Source organism: Fusarium solani (assembly GCF_023522795.1).
Source record: "Fusarium solani strain SB1 chromosome Unknown bctg00000014, whole genome shotgun sequence".
Lineage (NCBI taxonomy): Eukaryota > Fungi > Ascomycota > Sordariomycetes > Hypocreales > Nectriaceae > Fusarium > Fusarium solani.
Window position 1 is genome coordinate 1,479,266 of NW_027072141.1, and position 21,487 is coordinate 1,500,752.

General features: G+C 50.3%; 6 protein-coding genes across 6 annotated transcripts; 5 read left to right on the plus strand and 1 right to left on the minus strand.

Moving 5' to 3' along the window:
• Positions 1 to 401: 401 nt before the first annotated feature.
• Positions 402 to 878, plus strand: MRS44_017949 (uncharacterized protein; the record flags this gene model as incomplete). The annotated part of the gene is made up of 1 exon (XM_065615835.1): positions 402 to 878. The coding sequence occupies one exon, from the start codon at positions 402 to 404 to the stop codon at positions 876 to 878; it is 477 nt and encodes a 158-aa protein (XP_065471907.1).
• A 1,068-nt stretch (positions 879 to 1,946) lies between these two features.
• MRS44_017950 (uncharacterized protein) lies at positions 1,947 to 3,172 on the plus strand (the record flags this gene model as incomplete). Its single annotated transcript, XM_065615836.1, has 4 exons — positions 1,947 to 2,111; positions 2,163 to 2,903; positions 2,986 to 3,059; positions 3,112 to 3,172. The coding sequence occupies 4 exons, from the start codon at positions 1,947 to 1,949 to the stop codon at positions 3,170 to 3,172; spliced, it is 1,041 nt and encodes a 346-aa protein (XP_065471908.1).
• A 211-nt stretch (positions 3,173 to 3,383) lies between these two features.
• Positions 3,384 to 4,634, plus strand: MRS44_017951 (uncharacterized protein; the record flags this gene model as incomplete). Its single annotated transcript, XM_065615837.1, has 1 exon — positions 3,384 to 4,634. The coding sequence occupies one exon, from the start codon at positions 3,384 to 3,386 to the stop codon at positions 4,632 to 4,634; it is 1,251 nt and encodes a 416-aa protein (XP_065471909.1).
• A 2,077-nt stretch (positions 4,635 to 6,711) lies between these two features.
• MRS44_017952 (uncharacterized protein) lies at positions 6,712 to 7,814 on the plus strand (the record flags this gene model as incomplete). The annotated part of the gene is made up of 4 exons (XM_065615838.1): positions 6,712 to 6,816; positions 6,868 to 7,091; positions 7,163 to 7,503; positions 7,564 to 7,814. 4 exons carry the CDS (start codon positions 6,712 to 6,714, stop codon positions 7,812 to 7,814), a joined length of 921 nt encoding a protein of 306 aa, XP_065471910.1.
• A 1,025-nt stretch (positions 7,815 to 8,839) lies between these two features.
• Positions 8,840 to 10,495, plus strand: MRS44_017953 (uncharacterized protein; the record flags this gene model as incomplete). The annotated part of the gene is made up of 1 exon (XM_065615839.1): positions 8,840 to 10,495. One exon carries the CDS (start codon positions 8,840 to 8,842, stop codon positions 10,493 to 10,495), a length of 1,656 nt encoding a protein of 551 aa, XP_065471911.1.
• A 511-nt stretch (positions 10,496 to 11,006) lies between these two features.
• On the minus strand, positions 11,007 to 18,895 carry MRS44_017954 (uncharacterized protein; the record flags this gene model as incomplete). The annotated part of the gene is made up of 8 exons (XM_065615840.1): positions 11,007 to 13,319; positions 14,482 to 15,668; positions 16,394 to 16,634; positions 16,935 to 17,549; positions 17,599 to 17,968; positions 18,015 to 18,095; positions 18,143 to 18,602; positions 18,886 to 18,895. The coding sequence occupies 8 exons, from the start codon at positions 18,893 to 18,895 to the stop codon at positions 11,007 to 11,009; spliced, it is 5,277 nt and encodes a 1,758-aa protein (XP_065471912.1).
• Between the last annotated feature and the right edge of the window lie 2,592 nt (positions 18,896 to 21,487).

The following is a 21,487-nucleotide window of genomic DNA, read 5'->3' on the forward strand; positions in this document are numbered from 1 at the left end:
TAATCAAATATCAACCGGGCCCACGCACTCCATCGCCGTATCTATACGGCTCCTCGTGCGACCCCCCTCAACGCATATATCAACCAGGCTCCGCACTCCATCACCGTATCTATACGGCGCCTCGTGCGACCCTCAACGTATCTCTCCATGACACGACACAACGGCTCATGACAAATATGATCAGAAGGCGTAAAGTGCACAGAAAGTCTCGGGAAGGCTGTGTTCAATGCAAGGAGCGGCACGCTAAGGTACGGTGCGCCCCCTCCCTGTGCTGTCCCTACTACTCGTCATGCCGAGGCGAAGCCCACAGCTGAACCCTGTAGTGCAACGAGGTCCATCCGCAATGCCTTCAATGCGAGCGGGCCAATATCTCGTGCAGCTTCTCGTCCCCTACCCTTACCATGACGCCACTCAACGAGGACAGCTTAGCTGATCTCGAGCTGCTGGAGCACTGGCACCGGTATCCCATCACAGGCGACTTATCGGAGACTACGAAGCACCTGCAATATGACCTTGTCCGCCTGGGCTTCTCTCACCATTACTTGCTGAATAGTATCCTGGGCCTTACAGCCCTTCAGCTCTATAGTGAAGACCAGTCCCGGTCTAAGTGGTACGCTAGAGCCGTCGCACATCAGCAAGCCGCAATCACCCGAGCCAGGCCCCATTTCGAGTCCCTGGATCAGACACAGCAACAAGCCCTGCTGGGATTTTCTGCTTTCACCTCAATGTATGCGGTAGCGGAACCTATGTTTCGCCCCCCTAGAGTCCGCTCTCTAGCACAGTTCGACCCTATCGAGGAGCTATTAAAGGCACTCCACTTTAGCCGGTCTACCTTGGCGTTTGTACAGCAGAACTTCCCCCCTCTAGTCGTCTCATAATCGTGGCTTCTCACTAAATTCGTGGCTAACCACCAAAATACTCGAAAGGATCTTGAGATAAGATATCCACAGCTCGCGTCTCTCCGGGAATATATAGAGCGTCGGTGTATGGGGGAACAGAAGGCAGCGTGCCTCCATGCCGCCAGAGTACTGTTCCGCCGCATTGTAATGCTCTCGGACAACCTCGGAGACCCCGAACCGGGCAAGGTGATTTGGGGCTGGGGACTCGAGGTATATCAGACCTTTCTAGATTTGTGCTCGGCGCGACATCCCGTGGCGCTCGTCATTATGGCTCACTTTACTGTTTTGATGAGCTTTTATAAGGAGCACTGGTGCCTAAGAGACTGGCCAAGCGGGTTGCTGGGATATATCATGGGGGTTCTCGGAGATGGGTGGGAAGACGCTATGAAGTGGCCGAGTGATCTTATCTTTGGGTTGGAAACTTTAGCGCCGAGGGGCCTGCCGCGGCCACTCGCAACGGCGTAAGGTATCAGGAGGTCTGATAGGGGATGGATGAAGGAGAATGTCTCATTCACGTCGTGTTGGCTCTAGTTCTCGTATACTGCGGTCAGTTAATTTTCCAAGGACCCATTCTCCCAGTACTCCGGATTACCATGTCCGTAAACGCAGGGGCCGCTGCTCCCGGAATCCCCACCGGCAGTAGCTCGAGCCAAGGGCGCCGCCTAGCGTAGCAGGCCGTATTGATACGGTCAGTGATCCACAAGCTATACATGGCAGCAATGCTCTCTGATTGCAGCTGACCTAATCCTCTTTACGCTGAGCATCATGTTGCCGAATCTATGACTCAGGTACACTGACCCTGAGGAAATGGCAAGGAACTTTGAGGCAATTCATTCGTCCCCTTGTAAAATTATTAATAGCAGAATGAAGATGGTGTGATAAACGCGTTGATAATCAAAGGAAGACCGGAGAAAGACTGCCATCTTATATAAAGGTTCAAGTTGTCCGACCAAGTATTAACTGTCCCCTTAAGCATCAAGTGGGTCAAGTCTCTTCATTATTTTCTCATCCAGATTTCAAATTTAACACCAATTTAAAGGAACCATCATGTCTACACCAAGAACCACCAAAGCCTGGACGGTTGAGGGCAAGGGCAGCCTCGATAGCCTCAAGTTTAACAAGGAGCACGTTCTTCCTGAGCTCTCCGATAACGAAGTATTGGTCAAATTCCATGCGGCGTCTCTCAACTTCCGCGACATCATGATTGCCCTGGTAACTACACCTTCCTATACATACTCCACTGTCATCCACTAACCCTTGCAGGGAACCTATCCTTTTCATGTGACGCCAAATATCATCCCAGGCTCCGACGGAGCTGGAGAAGTCATCGCAGTTGGTTCTAAGGTCACCCGCTTTGAAAAAGGCTCCAAAGTTGTGACACTGTTCATGCAAGCACACTACGGTGGGCCGTTGACCCCAAAGGTCTTGGGGACGGGGGTAGGTGGTAGCATTGATGGCACTCTGCGTCAGTACGGCATTTTCAACGAGAATGGACTGGTAGATATGCCAAAGAACCTCAGCTATCTGGAGGCTGGGACACTGTCTTGCAGCGCCCTGACGGCGTGGAATGCTCTCTACGGGCTCAAAGCAGTCCTTCCCGGCGACTGGGTCTTGACGCAGGGTACGGGCGGTGTGAGCATCTCTGGCCTGCAGTTTGCGAAGGCGGCAGGGGCTCGAGTCATTGCCACGACTTCTTCTGCGGCCAAGGCTGAGATATTGAAGAACCTCGGAGCAGATCATGTCATCAATTACAGGGATACTCCGAACTGGGGCGAGGAGGCCAAGAGGATCACGGGAGGTGCTGGTGTCGACCATGTCCTCGAGGTTGGAGGCGCGACAACTGTGACAGAGAGTCTGAAAGCCGTCGCCATCGGTGGTCTTGTCACCATCATTGGCTGGATCGGCGGAGAGGGAGAGACTGGACCGAGTTTCCCCCAAATCTTATCCAGCATGGCAGTTGTCAGGGGAATCGTTGTCGGAAGCCGAGAACAATTCGAAGCAATGGTATGTACTATGGAAACGGATTACCTCCCTTGGGTGGCTTCTGCTAGCTTTTCGATTGATAAGCGGTTACTTACATATGTAGATCCGGGTCATTGAGGCCTCCAATATCAAGCCCGTTCTTGATCAACACATCTTCAAGCTCGAGGACCTGAAAGAGTACGTCGATTCCATTTTGCAACGATTTATATTACTAACTAATGCATCACAGGGCCTACAAGTACATGTTAGATCAGAAGCATTTTGGCAAAGTTGCAGTGAATACTGAGTAGATGTAGCTTTCTATGCTAGTTTATAGCAAGGATGTAACTAAGTGTGTAAGCTGTGAAAGAATCTTAACTATCCCATCGGCTGTCATAAACCTCCATTCCGTACCTCGCCCCACATCACCCCTGTCATCGTGACGGTACCTGCGGGGAACCCAAAAACCCCTCTCAGACCCTTCACAGCTAAAATCACACATAATTCATTTTGCTCATTACAATGCCCTCCCGAAAGATACCTCCTAAGATACCGGCAGTCAATATCTATGATGACAATAGTTTCATAACAGAAGAAAACAGCAGCCGTGAGCAAGCGGCTGATAATACATGCCGGCCTGAGTTTCCCCCAGCTGAAGACCGCGGCTTCAACTTTCAACCTTTCAACGTGCCGCCTCGCGACCTTAAGGTCAACCCACTGCCCCAGGATCCACTACAGCTCTTCCAGCTCTTTGTGCCTGTTTCCCTAGTCAAAAGCTGGGTTGAATACACCAACAACTGGGTCGCCAGCTTGCATGAGAGTGGCGTCATTGACAGCCAAAACCACGAACTGAAAGATGGCTCAAGGCTGCAAAAGTGGACGAGGCTCAAGGTCTCCGATGTATACATCTGGCTTGGAATCCTGATTTATATTGGACTCCACAAGGAAACTAGGATCGAGGACCATTGGAAAACCTCTTCGCTTGGGGACCAGCGTCCTACCTACTCCATCATCAAGTTTATGACCTACAATAAGTTTCAGCTTCTTCACCGCCACCTCCGACCCTTTGACCACACTAAATTCGTACCTGATGAACGCTTCCCTGAGGTATTCAAGTGCGCACAACCGTGGTCTGACCATATACAATACGTATCAACACAGCTCTTAGAGCCGGGCTCTCATCTCGCTGTGGATGAGGGCATGATCCAATATGAGGGGAGATCTCACCAGAAAACCACCGTACAGAACAAGCCGATCAACACGGGGTTCAAGGTTTGGGTTGTAGCCCAAAAGGGCTTCTTTTTGCGGTGGATTTGGCACCAGCCCGGTCTAAAATACGGCCCTGTAGGCGTTGAACCTACTAAGAAGAGGAGGAGTGGAGTGGGAAGAGGAAGAGGCAGAGGCAGAGGCAGAGGAGGCAGAGGCAGGCCGGCGAGGCCGAGGGAGGTTGAGGAGGTTAAGGAGGTTATAGAGGTTATGACCGAAAGGGATAAGGTCATCCCTCTGAACTCGACTCAGAGCGTGGTTATTTCCCTTATCAATATGCTGCCGCCGGCCGTATACCACGTCTTTATGGATAACCTCTTCTCGTCGTCCGACCTCTTCCTCTCCCTTCGTCAGCACGGCCACGGGGCTACAGGCACAGCCCGTGCTAACTGCGGTATCTATAAAGACCTCGCAGTCTCAAAAAACAAGGATAAGTTAGGGAAATCAGGCTACGAGTTTAATGAGATCCGGGTCATACCAACAGCTGATAATCAGGTAAGTAACTAAGATGGAATTATATATGATTCCCTTACTAAGTTCTCTCTTCGTCCTAGGTCAACCAAATCGCGTGGAAGGATAATGCCCTCGTGTTGTTTATGTCGACCGTTTTTAAGGGGAATGAGAGAATTGAGTGTAAGAGGAAGAAGCCGTCAACAGACCACATCCGGGCACGGCCGATACAGCGTTTCTTTGGTGATGAGACCGTCAAGCTAATTAGCATTCCTACAGTTGCCGCTGAGTACAATAATGAGATGAATCATGTAGATCGAGGCGACCAATTGAGGTCATATCACAGCTATGATCACCCTGTCCGCCGGGGCGCTTGGCAGGCCCTAACTTGGCACTTCCTCTTAGAGGTTATCCTTGTGAATAGCTATATTCTTCAGCTTCACGGGCAGCCAAGTTGGAAGAGATATACGAGTCAGGTTGAGTGGCGTGAGCGGCTTTATAATGATATCTTCAAGGCTTTCCACCATGACAGTCAGTCGCGGCAAAGGTTTCGAGCTGGGGACGAATTTACGCCTGTTCAACAGCACAATTACGTCTCAAGAGGGAAAAAATCAGACTGCATTCCTTGTCAGGGCCTTCGGGTTGGGGAGGTTAGGTCAAAAAGCCAAAAAAGGAAGCCCTTAGCAGGTGTGAGCGGCAACAGAAGGAGGCCAAGGCGGCCGCGGCAGTCATGGAAAGGATGCGACAAGTGCGATGTAGCGATTTGTAACTCGAAGGATTGTTGGGACTTCTACCATAGGCTAATTTAGGTGGGGAGGAGAAGTACCTTGTATTTGCGCCATTTTAATTGGGTCGACCCCCCTGTCGTGACCGCGTTGGAGGTTTATGACAGTCGATGGGATAACTCAACTTAAATTATTAAAACTGCGACCTTAATAGATGCCTGCTATTCCAAATATTGCTAATTACTTAGTTAGTATTATAAATAAGGAATATCACGTCTTAAAATTTCTTAATATTTATTCCCTTTTCTAAATTTTAAGGTATTCAACTGAAACCATTAACGACTAGATGCATATCCTACACGCGTCGCTGGGTCCAGATCTTTCAACCATTCTAAACTCGGATCTCATTAAGACATAGAAGAAGCAGGAGAGTCAACTAATCAAAAGGCTAGAGGCCCCACTTTGACTTGAAATTTGGTCGGAATCCTTTATTGAGAGCCCTCCCTCAAGTGAAAGTGGAATGCGGGGGAGATACAGGGATTATCAGCCAATGTGATCGGGAAACGTCCACTTTCAGTGAAAGAGGGAGGATCAATAGAGATGTAGATCTTGAGTGACTCGGAATATACACACACCCAATCGGACGCCTCACAGAATCAGAGCTCGTGACAACTCCTCCCTGCGCTGGTTGATAGCATGCATGGACTGCTATCGCTTGCTGACAAACTCGGCAAGCCCTGCCAGCGGCCGTGCCCAAATGCTACACGACCACGAAAGTGGTGTAAAGTATCGTCCAGCCCTCGAAGCTTGTCCCCACATATACAGCCCGTGGTGCATTTAGCAGAAGAGACGGCTGGGCCAGACACGATTCTACAGGTAAATAGGGTCGGGGTTCCAATTGTTCCGATTCTACATAACCATTTCCCTCAGCATTTAACCGAAATAGTTCAGAAGATCCTGGTCCGCTGCTGGACTTCAAGACAAGCCAGACAAATCGCGTGCTTACAAAGCGTGATTTCGAAACCCCCCGAATGTGATGCAAAACCTGTGGATCACTGACCGTATTAATACGGCCAGCTACGCTAGGCGGCGCCCCTGGCTCGGGGTGAAATCCTTTCCTTGGCGGGAATGGAAGACTTCATACAGTCACCTAAGCTTGCGCAGAGCGCCGAGATGGCCCAAATAGGAAATGAGCGCGCGGTCTTCCATTTTGGGCGACATCGCGCGGTGAGTGAAGCGGTGCTGTCGGTCACATCACGTCGGTATCACGGCACAGTCGGTGTTTTCTAGGAATAAATCAGGTATTTAAAGGGAACAAGTAGCCCCGTATCAGGTCTTAAATCCTTCATTCCATTTTCAGTTTGCATACATGGTCAATTTCCCTCCATTTCTCCTCGAACCTTACCATAATGGTCACCGTTGCAATCGCTGGAGCCACCGGCCACATTGGCAAGGCTATCCTCGATATCTTGAAAAAAAGCCAAGCTCACAAAGTCATTGCTCTGTCCCGCAAGGTACTTGCCCTTAGCAGACATTTGAGGGCGGCTTGTTCACATAATCCCTAGGCACCAAACGACCATGACACTCACACTGTTGTCGTGGACTATAATAACATCGACTCGGTGGCTGACATTCTTGAAAGCAATGGAGTTCACACAATAATCTCTGCTATTCTAGTCAAAGATGATGAGTCTGGGGCTTCAGAGATCAATCTCGTTAGGGCTGCTAGCAAATCACGACCGACAAAGCGCTTCGTCGCGAGTGACTACTCAGCTCCCATTCCAGAAGAGTGAGTCCATCTCCATAATTCTACTACCACATCCTGGATGTACTGTGAAGTTCTAAACAATGGCCACTTAGAAAACAATTCGGGCGTATTCTCGCTCGAGCCGGCACAGCCAAGGAGCTGCGCCAAACAGATTTGGAATGGACGTCTATCCGCATCGGGCAGATTTCCGACAGCTTCGGCATCCCGCACCTTAAGAGCTACTTGCCTTTTCTCCCCATCAACATCGACGTGGCCAACAAAGCAGCAGCTATTCCAGGCTCGGGAAACGATGTCATTGCTTACACTTACAGCTTCGACATGGCGCGGTTCCTCGTTGCCGCACTGGACCTGCCCAAGTGGGACGAGGATCTGTTCTGCTACAGCGACAAGGTTACGCTCAATGAGGTTGTCAAGTTGGCAGAGAAGATAACAGGTATGTAAAGTCCTGTCGTTGTTATAGTCATCAATGTTATGCTAAGAGACTTCCAAACAGGGTCCAACTTCGATGTGGCATATGATAGCGTCGAGAAGCTTCGACGGGGAGAAATGACGGAACTCCCGGCGCATGTTGAGTCGTACTCGGTGCTTCCAAAAAAGATTCTCCAGGCGAGCTTTGCCGCCTATAGTTTGTACGCAATCGATGGATTGTATGACTTTCCAAAGGAAAGTACCTTGAACGCAAAGTTTCCCGAGATCAAGACGACGACCATTGAGGACATGTTGAACCTTTGGAAGAGCAAATGAATCGCTCCTAAGCATGCAGAGTGTCTAGATAGATTCAAGATTCTGTTTCGTTCTTTTATTCATTAGTTTATATTAGCAGGACCGGCCGGCCTAAAATTTGCAGACAATACTCCATATCCCACGTCTTGTGACCCGTCTTCTCCTGGTTCACCCACACAGCCTGCATAACCTCACCAGCCTCACGAAGCGTATTCAACGCTTGTTGGTCGCCAACATCAGCGAGAAGCTCACGAAACTTTTGTTCATCGTCGGCAATTGCAAGTCAGCCAGCCACACAGACGGGCCACGCTGAAGCTCGTAGTTGTGCCCCAGACTTGACTTCGCTCAGAAGCTCCAAGATGGCCGAGACATTTTGTCGAATCGTATCGCTGGCTGGCTGCCACCCTGAGATGGTGGTGGAGAGGTAGATCAGTGCAGCGTGTGCCCATATCCGCGTAATGACCCTACTTGTGGGGGCATCCAATTCGGCACCCCCGTGGTCGCTGCCGCTCCCACGGGGGGCGCGCTGACCAGCAAAAGGGGCCCTTGACTCGCAAAAAAAAGGTACTTCTGAACAGGAGGGGCTTCCACAAATTTGGAAGTCACTTCATTATGAGAATAATATGTGATATTTGCGACCGGGGGCATGTCATGTATTTACACCAGTCAACTTAATACTTCAACTTCCTCCTCCTTTGGCACCGTAAATACGCCCTGGCTGACTTTAATGCAGTCTTCAACTGTTATTTCCAAGCCGTCAGCCTCCAATGTAAGCACCTTGCGACCTGCACGGCGTTCCCGTTCCTCCAAAGTGAGGAATTTGACTGCCGACGCAACGGTCTCGGCGTCATACGCAGGGGGTCAAGTTATCCCGGTCAACCGTTCCAACGGGGCTTGCAATTCCTGTGAGAACTCGCGAATGAGGGCATATCTATTACTCATAACGTAACGTACTTGATAAGTGAGTGGATCAAACAAGTGAGTGGATCAAAAATCCCTCATCCTCCACCCTCTCTACTTGATCAATTGATTCTTCACCACCAAGCATGTCACAGACAAATTATGAGGCAAGAATCCTTCTGGCACTTCATGCCTATCAAAATAACCCCAATCTAGGTCTCAAACGCGCTGCAAAGACCTATAAAGTTGGTTATGGTACACTATGGCGCCGACACAATGGCATTCAGTCTCAGCGCGATACCACCCCCAAATCACGCAAATTATCCGATCTAGAGGAACTGATCATAGTTCAGTTCATTCTCGACCTAGATTCGCGAGGGTTTCCCCCGCGACTACGTGGTGTGGAAGAAATGGCCAACCGACTGCTCGCTGACCGCGACGCGCCACCCGTCGGCAAGCGCTGGGCTTCCAACTTCGTCAAGCGACACGATGAGCTCAAGACGCGGTTTTTTCGTAGATACGACTACCAGAGGGCCAAATGCGAAGATCCAGCCGAGATTCGAAAGTGGTTCAAGCTCGTGGAGAACACAATCGCCAAATACGGTATCGACCTGGCCGATATCTACAACTTCGATGAGGTTGGCTTTATGATGGGCGTCATTGCAAACGGAATGGTCGTCACAGGCACAGAAAGGCGTGAAAGACCGAAATTAGTGCAGCCTGGAAGCCGGGAATGGATTACTGTCATCCAGGCCATCAATGCGGAAGGCTGGGCGATCCCACCGTTCATCATAGGTGCGGGCCAGTATCACCTCGCCAACTGGTACCGAGACAGCAACCTCCCGGACGATTGGGCCATTGCAACGTCTCCCAATGGCTGGACCGATAATGAGCTGGGTCTGGAGTGGCTGAAGCACTTTGACCGGTACACCAAGACGCGATCGGTTGGCCGCTATCGTCTTTTGATCCTCGACGGCCACGAAAGTCACCACTCTCTCGAGTTTGAGAAATATTGCCAGGCAAACAAGATTGTTACGCTCTTTATGCCGCCTCATTCGTCTCATCTGCTTCAGCCCCTTGATGTCGGGTACTTTAGCCTGCTCAAGAGGGCATATGGTCGAGAAATCGAGCATCTAATGCGATGCTCTATAACCCACGTTTCCAAGACCGAGTTCTTTCCAGCATTTTATGCAGCATTTCAGGCCACCATGACAGAGAAAAACATCAAGGCAGCTTTTAGAGGGGCTGGCATTATTCCTCTTGATCCGGAAAGTGTGATTTCGAAGCTTGATGTGCAGCTACGGACGCCGACGCCGGCTGAGGAGGAGGCCGGGCTCTCTACTACTTGGGTTTCAAAGACGCCAAAGACGGTCCTTGAAGCCGAATCTCAATCTGAATACCTCGATAGACGAATCAGAAGGCATCATAGTAGCTCGCCAGAGTCAATACTGGAAGCATTAAAGTCGCTTTCCAAGGGAACAAAGGCAACTATGCATGAGCTTGCCTTGTTGAGGGCCGAGGTCCGCGATCTTCAGCAGGCAAATGAGACACTAAGCCGGCGGCGGAGGGCAAAACGGAGGCGACTACAGAAAGGAGGAGTAATGACAGTGGGGGAAGCAAGGGAAGCAATTGATCAGATGAATGTGGATGGGCAGGTAGAGGGGGAATCGTCGAGACGTGGTGGTCAAGGAGGGTCGGGGCGACTGAGGGAAAGGCGCTGTGGAGGATGCGGCAAGACGGGGCATAATGCAAGAACATGTCAGATAGTTGTTGCAATGTCTGAAGAAGAGTATAGCGACTAGTTTTAATTGATTAGATGATTTGTTGTGTTTTTATAGAATTTTCAATTGAGAAGGGTGAGGATTTTTGATCCACTCACTTGTTTGATCCACTCACTTATCAAGTACGTTACATGATAAGCAGAACTTATCGTGGGGTCGTTTTGCGGAGTAATTTCGGGAAATCGTATGTGATTACACAACTACCATCTGATAAGTGCCCGGCGCCGCGCACGCGAATATCTCGACGGTTAGGAGCCAAATCGATGCAATTCCAGGGCTGCAGGACTGCTACGCTCTGGCGGTCCGTTTGGTTCAAGAGAGACGCTGTATAGGCGAGCGGGCGCTGAGATATTTGCGTGTGCAGCGGCTGGGGGGCCAGGCTTCGCTGCAAGGACTACGACATAGCAATGCGCTGATCCTGCTGCTCCTTAATCTTCAAAAAAAAAAAAATACGCCTTCTAGATAGATAGATAGATATATACGGACTAGTTACCGCTATACAAATATATAAAGATCCTACCTGACGGCCAGCTTACCGTCGACGAGGGGCGGTCCGCCTCCTCCCTAGCCGAGCCCAGCGCCCCCGATGGCCCTGGCCCCGAGTCGGCCTTGGTCCCGGGTCTGGGTCATCGGGCACGGGGGTCCCTACCTGTACCCGTATCCGGCCCTGGCCCTGGCCCCGCCGGCGGCGCTGTTTGAGCTCGTCGACGAGCCGGTTCAAGCTCCGGCCGGCGCGTAAGAGCTCTAGCTCTGCAACTGCCTCCTCCTCGCTCTTGCCGGACGCCGTGCGGGCCAAGAGCTCGTCCCAGATCACCTTCCGGCGACAGAACTGCACCCTGATCCCGTTCCCCGGGCGCCAGCGGCTTCCCCACGTCTCTTCTAGCACCCGTACAGCCGGCTGACCTGCAATCCCTTCCTCCCACTCCTTCCAGACGTCCCGCACTGTAAAGACCTTGGCCAGGGCTGCAACGACGGGCATACCTGGTACTGGAGGCTCTGGAGCCGGAGCCGGAGCCGTATTGAAGTTCAAGGTAGGGGCTGTCGACGGCGCCGGCGCCGGCGCAAGTGACACTGCTGGCCCGGCTCCAAAGTGGCCGGTAAAGGTGATTGGGACCTTGCCCTGGAGCAGGGAATCAAGACCGCCCTGGATTCCCTCTAGCCGGGCCGCTAACCGGATGGCGAGTCGCTGGTTATTCTGTAAGAGGGCCTCGCGCGTGCTCTCTAACACGCCGCTTAGCTCTGGCAGGGCGCGTTGTACGAGCAGGCTTAACGGCTCCGTAGCCCCTGCCGCGTCGGAGCGAACGGCGACGGCGAACTCGTCCCATTCAGACCCGTTGAAAGGGGCATAGGCGAAGAAGGGCAGCGACGGGTAGCGAGGCTGCAAGACAGCCAGGTCCTGTAAGAGTACTATGCGCAGGCGCCGCATAAGCTTAAGGAAGCCGTCAGCGGCTAGGTCGTCGTCGTCGAGGCCGCCTTCTGCCCAGCATTGCCGGCGCGCGCGCGCTTCAAAGCGAGGCTCCCACTCCTCGATCCACGGCCAGAGCTGCTTTTGTAAGACGTACGGGGGTTCATTAGCCGCACGCGCGAGGAAGTAGTCCCCCGGTGACGCCGAGAAGCCGGCGACGATACGCATGAACTGGCGCGGTAGGTGCGTAAGATAGGCCTGGCAGAGCACGCTCTGGTTCCAGCGGCCGGCCTGCGAGATCTGGGCGAGCGACGTGCCGTGGGTCTCAGCGTCCTGGGCGCCTACCCTGCGCGGGAGGTGAGTCTTCTTTGACGCGACAAGGCCAGCGGCGCCGAAGATACGCCAGGTCTCTTGTAGCTGCGTCGGGTACGAGAGCTCCTGCTCGCGGTCCCGTCCAACAAGGACCTTGATCCGATACCAGTCCTGGCGGCGCCGGAAGGACGGGGGCGACTCGCCGGCGACGTGCCAGCGCCAGAAGAAGAGCTGTGCCAGAGCCCCTTGCGTACAGAGCAAGGGGTCCTTATGCCGGAGGGCGCCCATGAACTCTTTCTTTGCCGTCTTGTTCAGCTTACCGTCTCGCAGAAGGGTCACGAGGCAGCCACAGGGGGTCGGGCCTTCTGAAGACGGATAGTCGAGTAGGGATAGGTCTGCAAGCTCCATCTTACGGCGGTTCTCCCCTCGTAGGAGGTAGTAGTGGCCGAATAGGAGGTCGACTCGCGTACGGAGGTTTTGCGGCATGTATACGGCCCCGCTGAGAAGGAGATCCTGGATCCGGAGCCATTCATCGTGCGAATAGCCGGCCTGGATCCCGTCGGTTCCGCGGTCTTTAAAGGAGGCGCGGTCGTGCTTCCCCCGCTGTCGGCCTCGTTGCTCAAGAAAGCCCCATACGGCGGCGCCCCTGGGGTTCTCCGTGTTCGCGTTACCGTGGGCTACCTGGAGCCGCCAGAGCTCGATAACGGCCGCGATATAGGCGTCGATAGTGCCCTTCGTAAGCAGAGATCCTTCGGCAAGGTCTGCTGCAGCCGGCGCAAGGGCCGTGGGTGGCACGTAGCCCTCGCGGTCGTCCGCGAGCAGCTCGGCGGCCTCGACCAGGGGGACCTCTAGGGCTTCGGCTAGGCTTTCGGCCTCTGCCAGGGCCGCGGCCTCGAGCTGCTCCTGTTCAAGCTGCTGCCGTAACTGTACCGCCTTGCCTTTGCCCTTACCCTTACCCTTACCCTTACCCCTACCCCGTGCCCGTGGCTTCTTCTGCGGCGGCGCTACGCGTCGTAAGAGGATATCCTCTTTGAGCCACGCCGCTAGCTTGTCCGGCGTTACGAGCTCGCCGTCGGGCCAGCTATAGAGTGAGCCGTCTGCCGCAGCCCGGGGCGTACGGCACCAGGCCTATAGGTTTTCGTCTGTTAGCCGTCCATGGGGCTCCTGCGTAAAAAGAGGGAAGGGAAAGGGGGAAGAGAGGGGGGCGGCCGGGGAGGACGCGCCTTCCACTCCCGCTGCTTCGCAGCGTAACTCCGCGCCGTGTTCGCCGGCTGTTCGTCCTTCTTCGCCTGGAGGCCCACCCTCCGGGCGGCGCGGGCGCGCTCGTCTGCGGCCGTGTACGAGTCGTCTGCGGCCATCTCGGTCGATCGAGGCCTTTCTATGTGGTGTCGTTTTTCCGTCCGGAGCTAGATAAGTTGCGGGGGACTTATCAAACGCACTTATCAGGCGTCGCGCACACGATTTCACGGGCCGCTTTTTGCGGGGGATAAGTCGTCACGTGGCCTGGGCGAATTACGACGTAATTGCGGGCACCATCGATAAGCGAGTGCACCGGACAAGTGAGTGCACCATTTTGAAAGTTCTTGTTGGAAGAACTGAGAGTTCCCCCTAAGCTTCAGGATCAAGATTAAAGTTTGAAGTCCTACGATTAAGGTTCAAAGTCCTAGATGGGATCATTCAAAGATATAAGGCCCCAAAGGGCCTCTCATTGAGATTATGAAAACTTAACGAAGAATAATTACAATCACTACAACAAGAACTACCTTTTGTCAAGTGCACTCAGCATCCCTGCGCGACACAACAACAGTTCTTAGGATTTATACTTTAATTTTTAATCTCTTTAAAGAATTCTCTAAAATTAAGGAAAAATCTTAGAAAGCTATAATTTTGAAATATAATTAACGTACATGATAAGCTTATGTCACAGACAAGCATGTGTCACAAAAAATCTCAACCTTCAAAACAGAAATCACCAGAAAAGCACAACAAACTCTCTAATCAATTAAAATCAATTGCTGTATTCTTCTTCAGATATTGCAACAACTATTTGACATGTCCTTGCGTTATGCCCCGTCTTGCCGCATCCTCCACAGCGCCTTTCCCTCGGTCGCGCCGACCCTCCTTGACCACCACTTCTCGACGATTCGCCCTCGACCTGCCCATCTATATTCATCTGATCAATTACTTCCCTTGCTTCCCCTACTATCATCACCCCTCCTTTCTGTAGTCTGGTCCTTTTTGCCCTTCGACGCCGGCTTAGTGTTTCATTTGCCTGTTGAAGATCACGGACCTGAGCTCTCAATAAGGCGTTCTCATGCATCATTGCCTTTGTTCCCTTAGAAAGCGACTTTAATGCTTCCAGAATTGACTCTGGCGAGCTACTTTTATGCCTTCTAATTCGTCTATCGAGGTATTCAGACTGAGATTGGGCCTCAAGGACAGTCCTGGGTGTCTTTGAAACCCAAGCGGCAGAGGGGCCGGCCTCCTCCTCAACCGGCGTTGGAGTCCGTAGCTGCACATCAAGCTTCGATACCACGCTTTCCGGGTCAAGAGGAACAAGCCCAGCCCCTCTAAAAGCTGCCTTGATATTTTTCTCTGTCATGGTGGCCTGAAACGCTGCATAAAAGGCGGGAAAGAACTCGGTCTTGGAAACGTGGGTTATAGAGCATCGGATCAGATGCTCGATTTCTTGCCCGTAAGCCTTCTTGAGCAGGCTAAAGCACCCAACATCAAGAGGCTGAAGTAGATGAGATGAATGAGGCGGCATACAGAGCGTAACAATCTTGTTTGCCTGGCAATATTTCTCAAAGTCGAGAGAGTGGTGACTTTCGTGGCCGTCAAGGATCAGAAGACGATAGCGACCAACTGATCGCGTGTTTGTGCATCGGTCAAAGTGCTTCAGCCACTCAAGGCCTAGCTCGTTATCGGTCCAGCCATTTGGAGATGTTGCAATAGCCCAGTCGTCCGGGAGGTTACTTTCCCGGTACCAGTTGGCGAGGTGATATTGGCCGGCACCTATGATGAACGGCGCGATCGCCCAGCCTTCCGCATTGATCGCCTGGATGACAGTAATCCATTCCCTGTTTCCAGGCTGCACTGATTTTGGTCTTGCACGCCTTTCTGAGCCTGTGACGACCATTCCGCTTGCAATCATGCCCATTAGAAAGCCAACCTCATCAAAGTTGTAGATATCAGCCAGGTCGATACCATATTTCGCGATTGTGTTTTCCACGAGCTTAAACCACTTTCGAATCTCCGTTGGGTCTTCGCATTTAGCCCTCTGGTAGTCATATCTGCGAAAAAACCGCGTCTTAAGCTCTTTGTGTCGCTTAATGAAGTTAGAAGCCCAGCGCTTGCCGACGGGTGGCGCGTCGCGGTCAGCGAGCAATCGGTTGGCCATTTCTTCCACACCACGCAGTCGCGGGGGAAATCCTCGCGAATCCAGGTCGAGGATGAACTGAACTATGATCTGTTCCTCTAGATCAGATAGTTTGCGTGATTTAGGGACCCAATCGCGTCGAGACTGCATCCCTCGCTGGCGGCGACCTAGCTTCTGATGACAGACTTGGTATATTGATGCGGCGCCTCGGATGCTTAATTTTGGATCATTTTGAAGGGCTTGCAGGGCAAGAAGAATTTTTGCTTCATCATTTGACTGGGACATCTTTAATGGTTGAGAATCAATTGATCAAATGTAAAGAGAAGAGAATGAGGGATTTTTGTGACACATGCTTGTCTGTGACATAAGCTTATCATGTACGTTATATAAAATAAGAAATTTATTCCCTATTTTTTTATAGATTTTTTAAGAATCGTTTATTAAGCTAGTTTAAAAAAAAAACTCATATTCGCACTGTATATATAGCTATTTCTTTATAAAGGGATTTTTCTAAAAAATATTAAAAAATATTTTTAGATATTATATAAAGTTAGATTTATATAAATACTCTTTTTAACTTTATAGCTATTTTATAGCTATTTTTAGAAACTTAAGATTTAGTGATTTTAGGTTATACAGTGTGCTGGTGCACTCACTTGTCCGGTGCACTCGCTTATCAAGTACGTTACTTCACAATGAGATATGAAAATTCATCAACTCCAATCCTCTGAAGACTGAGCCATTGTTCGCTTCCTTCCCGAGAGTCTCCAAAAGAGTCTCCGCACCTGGTAAGTGATTGCCCACCACTCAGATGGGGTCTTACGATCGTTATTAGGAGGAAATTCTTCAAATTCCTCTCCACGCCTTTGCCAACGCTCATCTGGATCATGTTGCATCTTCTCTAGCAGCCCTGTTCTCCGATCTCGATATCTTTTCCCGAGAACTCCCGCGATATTCCCGAGATTGAAGACAATCAGGTAGGTTGCAAAGCCGACCAGGACAGCTGTGATGATGAAGGGATTTCTAGTGTCACTATCGGTGACATTAGGAATGGCCCAGAGCGCCTATAGATCCGTAAACCGGTCAGATTAGCATGCTCTATGTACTGGAATTTGATACTAGGTAAAGTACACAACAATAGGCTATGCGATGAGTACTTACGGCGCAGAATGCCAGTGGCAAATAGAAGATGCTGACGTAGGTAAGCAACTGCACATTTTGTCCCAACCTGGTAGAGGACCTGCTCTCGATGAGAGCACTTGCATTGAAGAGTTAAGCAAAACGTCAGTAGTCGGTCCAAGGAAATATTAATTTGAGAAGGAACGCATAAAATACAATGACTCGGCGGGTAAGAGACTACTCACGCCATCTCGCAACGCTTGCACCGTGGTCAGTTTGTTCTGGAATTCTGACCGCAAGTCTTTCAGGCCTTGTCGTAACTCCTCCGCTTCTCTGTCTAGCTCTCGGAGCTTGCCTAACTCTGCTTCGTCTGCTTCAGATGTCTGAAGAGAGTCGGGATCGGACTTGTCGCTTTCGCTTGGTTGAGTTGATAGTGGCTTTAACAGCGGACCAACCCGGGCTTCTCGAAATAGCTCCCACTGCTTGATATTGTCCCCGATAGTGACATCAAATTCGTTGAGGCACCCAATGACCCAAAAGTATAACCTGGATCGACTGAAAGTTTCGTCGTCGAATAAGAGTTGAGTGTAAGTTTTTGGGTCCATGAAGTCCTCACTGAGTAAGCTTGCGATATAGGTATTCAAACTTCTCCATCGCTTCTCAACTACCTTTAGCGCAAAGACGACCCAGGATAATTCAGCGACTTGTTTGCATGACTGTCCTACGTCGGGGCGCATCGCCATTTTCTCTGTCGGTTCGGGGAAGAATCGAGAAGGGCTCAATAGTAAAATTGTCCAATAGTCGTCGAATGGTGCTTGCGACCTGGATGGTCTCTTGAGGAGTGCGCCAGTTGCAAGCATCTGATGAATCGTAAGCACAGTTTTCTTTCATGAAGATATAAAGTCTCACCGTGAACGAGCTTTGTCGAAATGCTAGATCCCTATAACTATCCTTACCACCATCTTTCCGTTCCTTCTGGTAAAGGCGGCCAACTTTCTGCTTCTTGTCGCGAAGCCGCTTCACTACCTTCTCCAGGTAGTATGGATTAGGAATGACCTCACGTAGGTCCTTTAACATTTCGTAGAACGTGATGTGAAATCCGTTGTGGGCGTTGGAGTATGGATTTGTAGCGTTGCTTCCACTCCTTCGTTCGCCAGATAGATGAATGTCGGTCGCTTTCTTGATTGGATCGTCCCTCTCATTAAAGACAAGAAAGGGGAAGGACAGTTCGTCCTCAGTTTTCTTCTCCTCAGCGACTAGCGAAACACCTTCGCAGGATCTGCTAATGTTAGGATGCTGTTGCCTATCCAGAAGGTCCTACGCACATGACTCTTCGCCATGGTGCAATCCTATGGCAACTTCGTCGTGGAGGTTCATCAGATTCGATGAGGCGACCCTCTCGAAACCTAGTGTATGTCAGCTTGAGAGTCAATAGTTACCAGGGGAACCTGACAGTCTAAGCCACTCTTCACTCATCCCGTCAGGTTTCTCATCAGGAGATACACCGGGTATAGGTTTGGTTTCTCCAAATCGGTACAATAAGTTACCGGACTCTGGTTTCGAGGGATCAGTGTCTAAGACGAAGAAATCACCGTATTCCTTCATTTCGTTGCCGAAATGTTTATGTGACATCATCTTCGTTTTTGCTCTGGCTAGCAAGTCGTCTGGTGGAGGCTCCTCCATGTCGCCCCATAAGTTGTCCGCTCTCCATCTGTGGCGATCATGCAAGCGCAGCCAATGCAAGTCGAATGCAAGTTTGATTCTTCCATCCTGTGGAACAAACAACGCGGCGCCCAAGTCGTTCCGGTCGATATCCGCGTAATCTCGAGGTATACTTGGGGCTTCATATTTCATGAAAGAAGATGAGGCGTTTTCACTATCGGGATCACAGCCAGAGCCATACATTGGCTCATCTGTAGTCCGAAGTTCTCCAGGACAAGAAACGGAGTGGAATGCCCACTTCTCCACCTGTGATGATTATGATGGCCTGCATCAGCAGTTGTTCGGCCAGTAGGGATTCTATGGTTCGGCGGAGTTCACTTACACTCTGCAATGATTTTAAGAGACGGCGTGAGATATCAATTCAATGGAGGGTATGCAATTCGACCACAGCCCACTAACCTTCTGCGAAGCAGAGAAACATGGTCACATGTCAGTCGATAAAAAGGAATGCGTCGCTTTAGCGGTATGACTTACAAACTGACATGGTGAAGAGACCTTGTGTTAGAAAGCCGATGGATTGAAAAGAGATGGCGCAGGTTGACTTACCCTCTGTAGTGGTTAAAGGGTTAGAAAGCCAATGGATTAAAAAGAGATGGCGCAGGTTGACTTACCCTCTGTAGTGATTAGAGGGGGTTAGAAATCAATTCGATAGCGAGGTGTGCTTTCTTGTGGCTAGGTTCACTCACTTCCTATAGCGGAATGGGAAGCAGCGTTAACAATGTCCCTAAGATATACTTGAACAAATTCACTTACAAACTACAGCCATTCAAATGACCAAGTCAGCTATCAATCAAAGGACAAAGATACTCAGTGTCAAGTTGGCAGACTTACTTCCTACATCCCATTCAAACGACTAGGTCAACCACCAATTCAAGGATAAGATACTTAGTAGTAGTCATATCAACTCACTTCCTATATCCCATTCAAATGACCAAGTTAGCGATCAGCCAAAGGATAGAGATGCTCAGTGCCAAGTTGGTGGACTTACTTCCTACACCAATTCAAACGACCAGGTTAGCAATCAATTTAAGGGCAAGGTCCTCAGTATCATCCGCGTTAACTCACATACTATATCCCACATTCAAAGGACCAGGTTAGCAATCAATTTAAGGGCAAGGTCCTCAGTATCATCCGTGTTAACTCACAGACTATATCCCGTTGAAACAACTAGGTTAGCCACCAATTCAAGGATAAGATCCTCAGAATTAGCCGCGTTAACTTACACGCTATATCCCATTGAAACAACTAGGTTAGCCACCAATTCAAGGATAGGATCCTCAGTATTAGCCGCATTAACTAACTTCCTATATCCCATTCAAACGACTAGGTCAGCCACCAATTCAAGGATAAGATAATCAATCTCAGCTGCAGTAACTCACAAACTATATCCACACTCAAACAACCAGGTCAGCCACCAATTCAAGGATAAAATCCTCCGTATCAGCCGTGTTAACTTACATCCTATATCCCATTTAACCGACCAGGTCAGCTATCAATTGAAGGACAAAGATGCTCAGTATTAGTTGCGTTGACTCACTTCCTATATCCCATTCAAATGACCAAGTCAACTATCAATCAAAGGACAGAGGTGCTCAGAAGTGGCCTGGTTAACTTACGAGCTATGTTCCAATAACCAAGTCAGCAACCAATTTAAAAGAGGAAGATACTGAGTATCGGCGGATCTAACTCACCATCTATATTCAACTCAAACGACCAGGTTAACCATCAACTTAAGAGCAAGATGATTGGTACCAGGGGAGCTAACTTACGAGCTATATTCCATTCAAACAACCAGGTCAGCCATCAATTCAAGGATAAGATGCCCAGTATCAGCCGCTTTGACTTACGCCCTATATTCCGTTCGAATGACCAGGTCAGCCATTAATTCAAGCACAAAATACTCGGTATCAGCAGCGCTAACTTACTGCCTTATATCCCATTTAAACAACCAGGTCAGCCATGAATGGAAGGACGAAGATGCTTAGTGTCAGCTTGGTTGACTTACATCCTACCCCATTCAAACGACCAGGTCAGCCATTAATTTAAGGATAAGATGCTCAGTAGTGGCCTGGTTGACTTACGGGCTATGTTCCATTCGAAAAACCAGGTCAGCCACCAACTCAAGGACAGAGATGCTCACTGTCAGCCTAGTTTGCTTACAGCCATTCTACAACATAGTTAGTGGCGTTCAGGACAGTTTGGCTTGTAATCAGTTCATCTAAAGACGCCAGCACATGTGTTGCTGCCGGAATTGACTTCTGCGTATTCCACCCACTTCAAATTCAGTAACTCACTTGACTTCTTGAATGTATCGAATCTGAATGAATGCGGTACGATAAGGGGTAGAGAAATCGGAATCAGCAAGTTATACGATGATGATTCCAATGGGCGTTCGTGGATGAACTTCAGAATTCGCATCCACAAGTTTGGCTAGATTCGGGGTGCAATTAAAAGGATGTTGGGCTGAGCACAGTATAATTTCCAATCAGGACACGTTGTATCAACCTGGTTCCGAGTAATTCGCTTGCTTCAGCTGCAGGAGTGAAGGACATGTGAAATTAGCCAGTTACGTGGCTCAACCGGGGTTTCGTTGACATGTCTTACGGTACGCATGCACCGTGACGGGTAGTTAGCGAATTGGAAGCAGATTTCAGCGTCCGCCACGTAGCTGCGCGGCGTCACAACGCTGATCCTTGCCGATGATGAAGCCCAAGGATGCTTCCAGGCAAGCTGCAGATATGCTAGCCTGATTTTGCTTGGGAGCTGTATCCGCTGACAGCCCTTTAAAGATGGCCCCACAAGGAAGCCAACCGAAGTTGTTACTAATGCGGCGCCTGGTTCTTACTACATAGAGCCACAAATGGCACCTGGTGGTCGAAAGAAAAACGAAATACTACGTAATGACAAACGAAAGCCGTTGCATGTACCCTACGTAAGGCTGTCAGAGCTCAAGTGGAGCACCCTACGGCAGGGACTGACCCGGCTCTTGGAGTCAGGTATGGCGTAACTGGTAGAGGCCTTTTAAAAAGATTGACCAGTAAAAGCGCGTGAATGGATCAAGCGTCACCACCCCAGT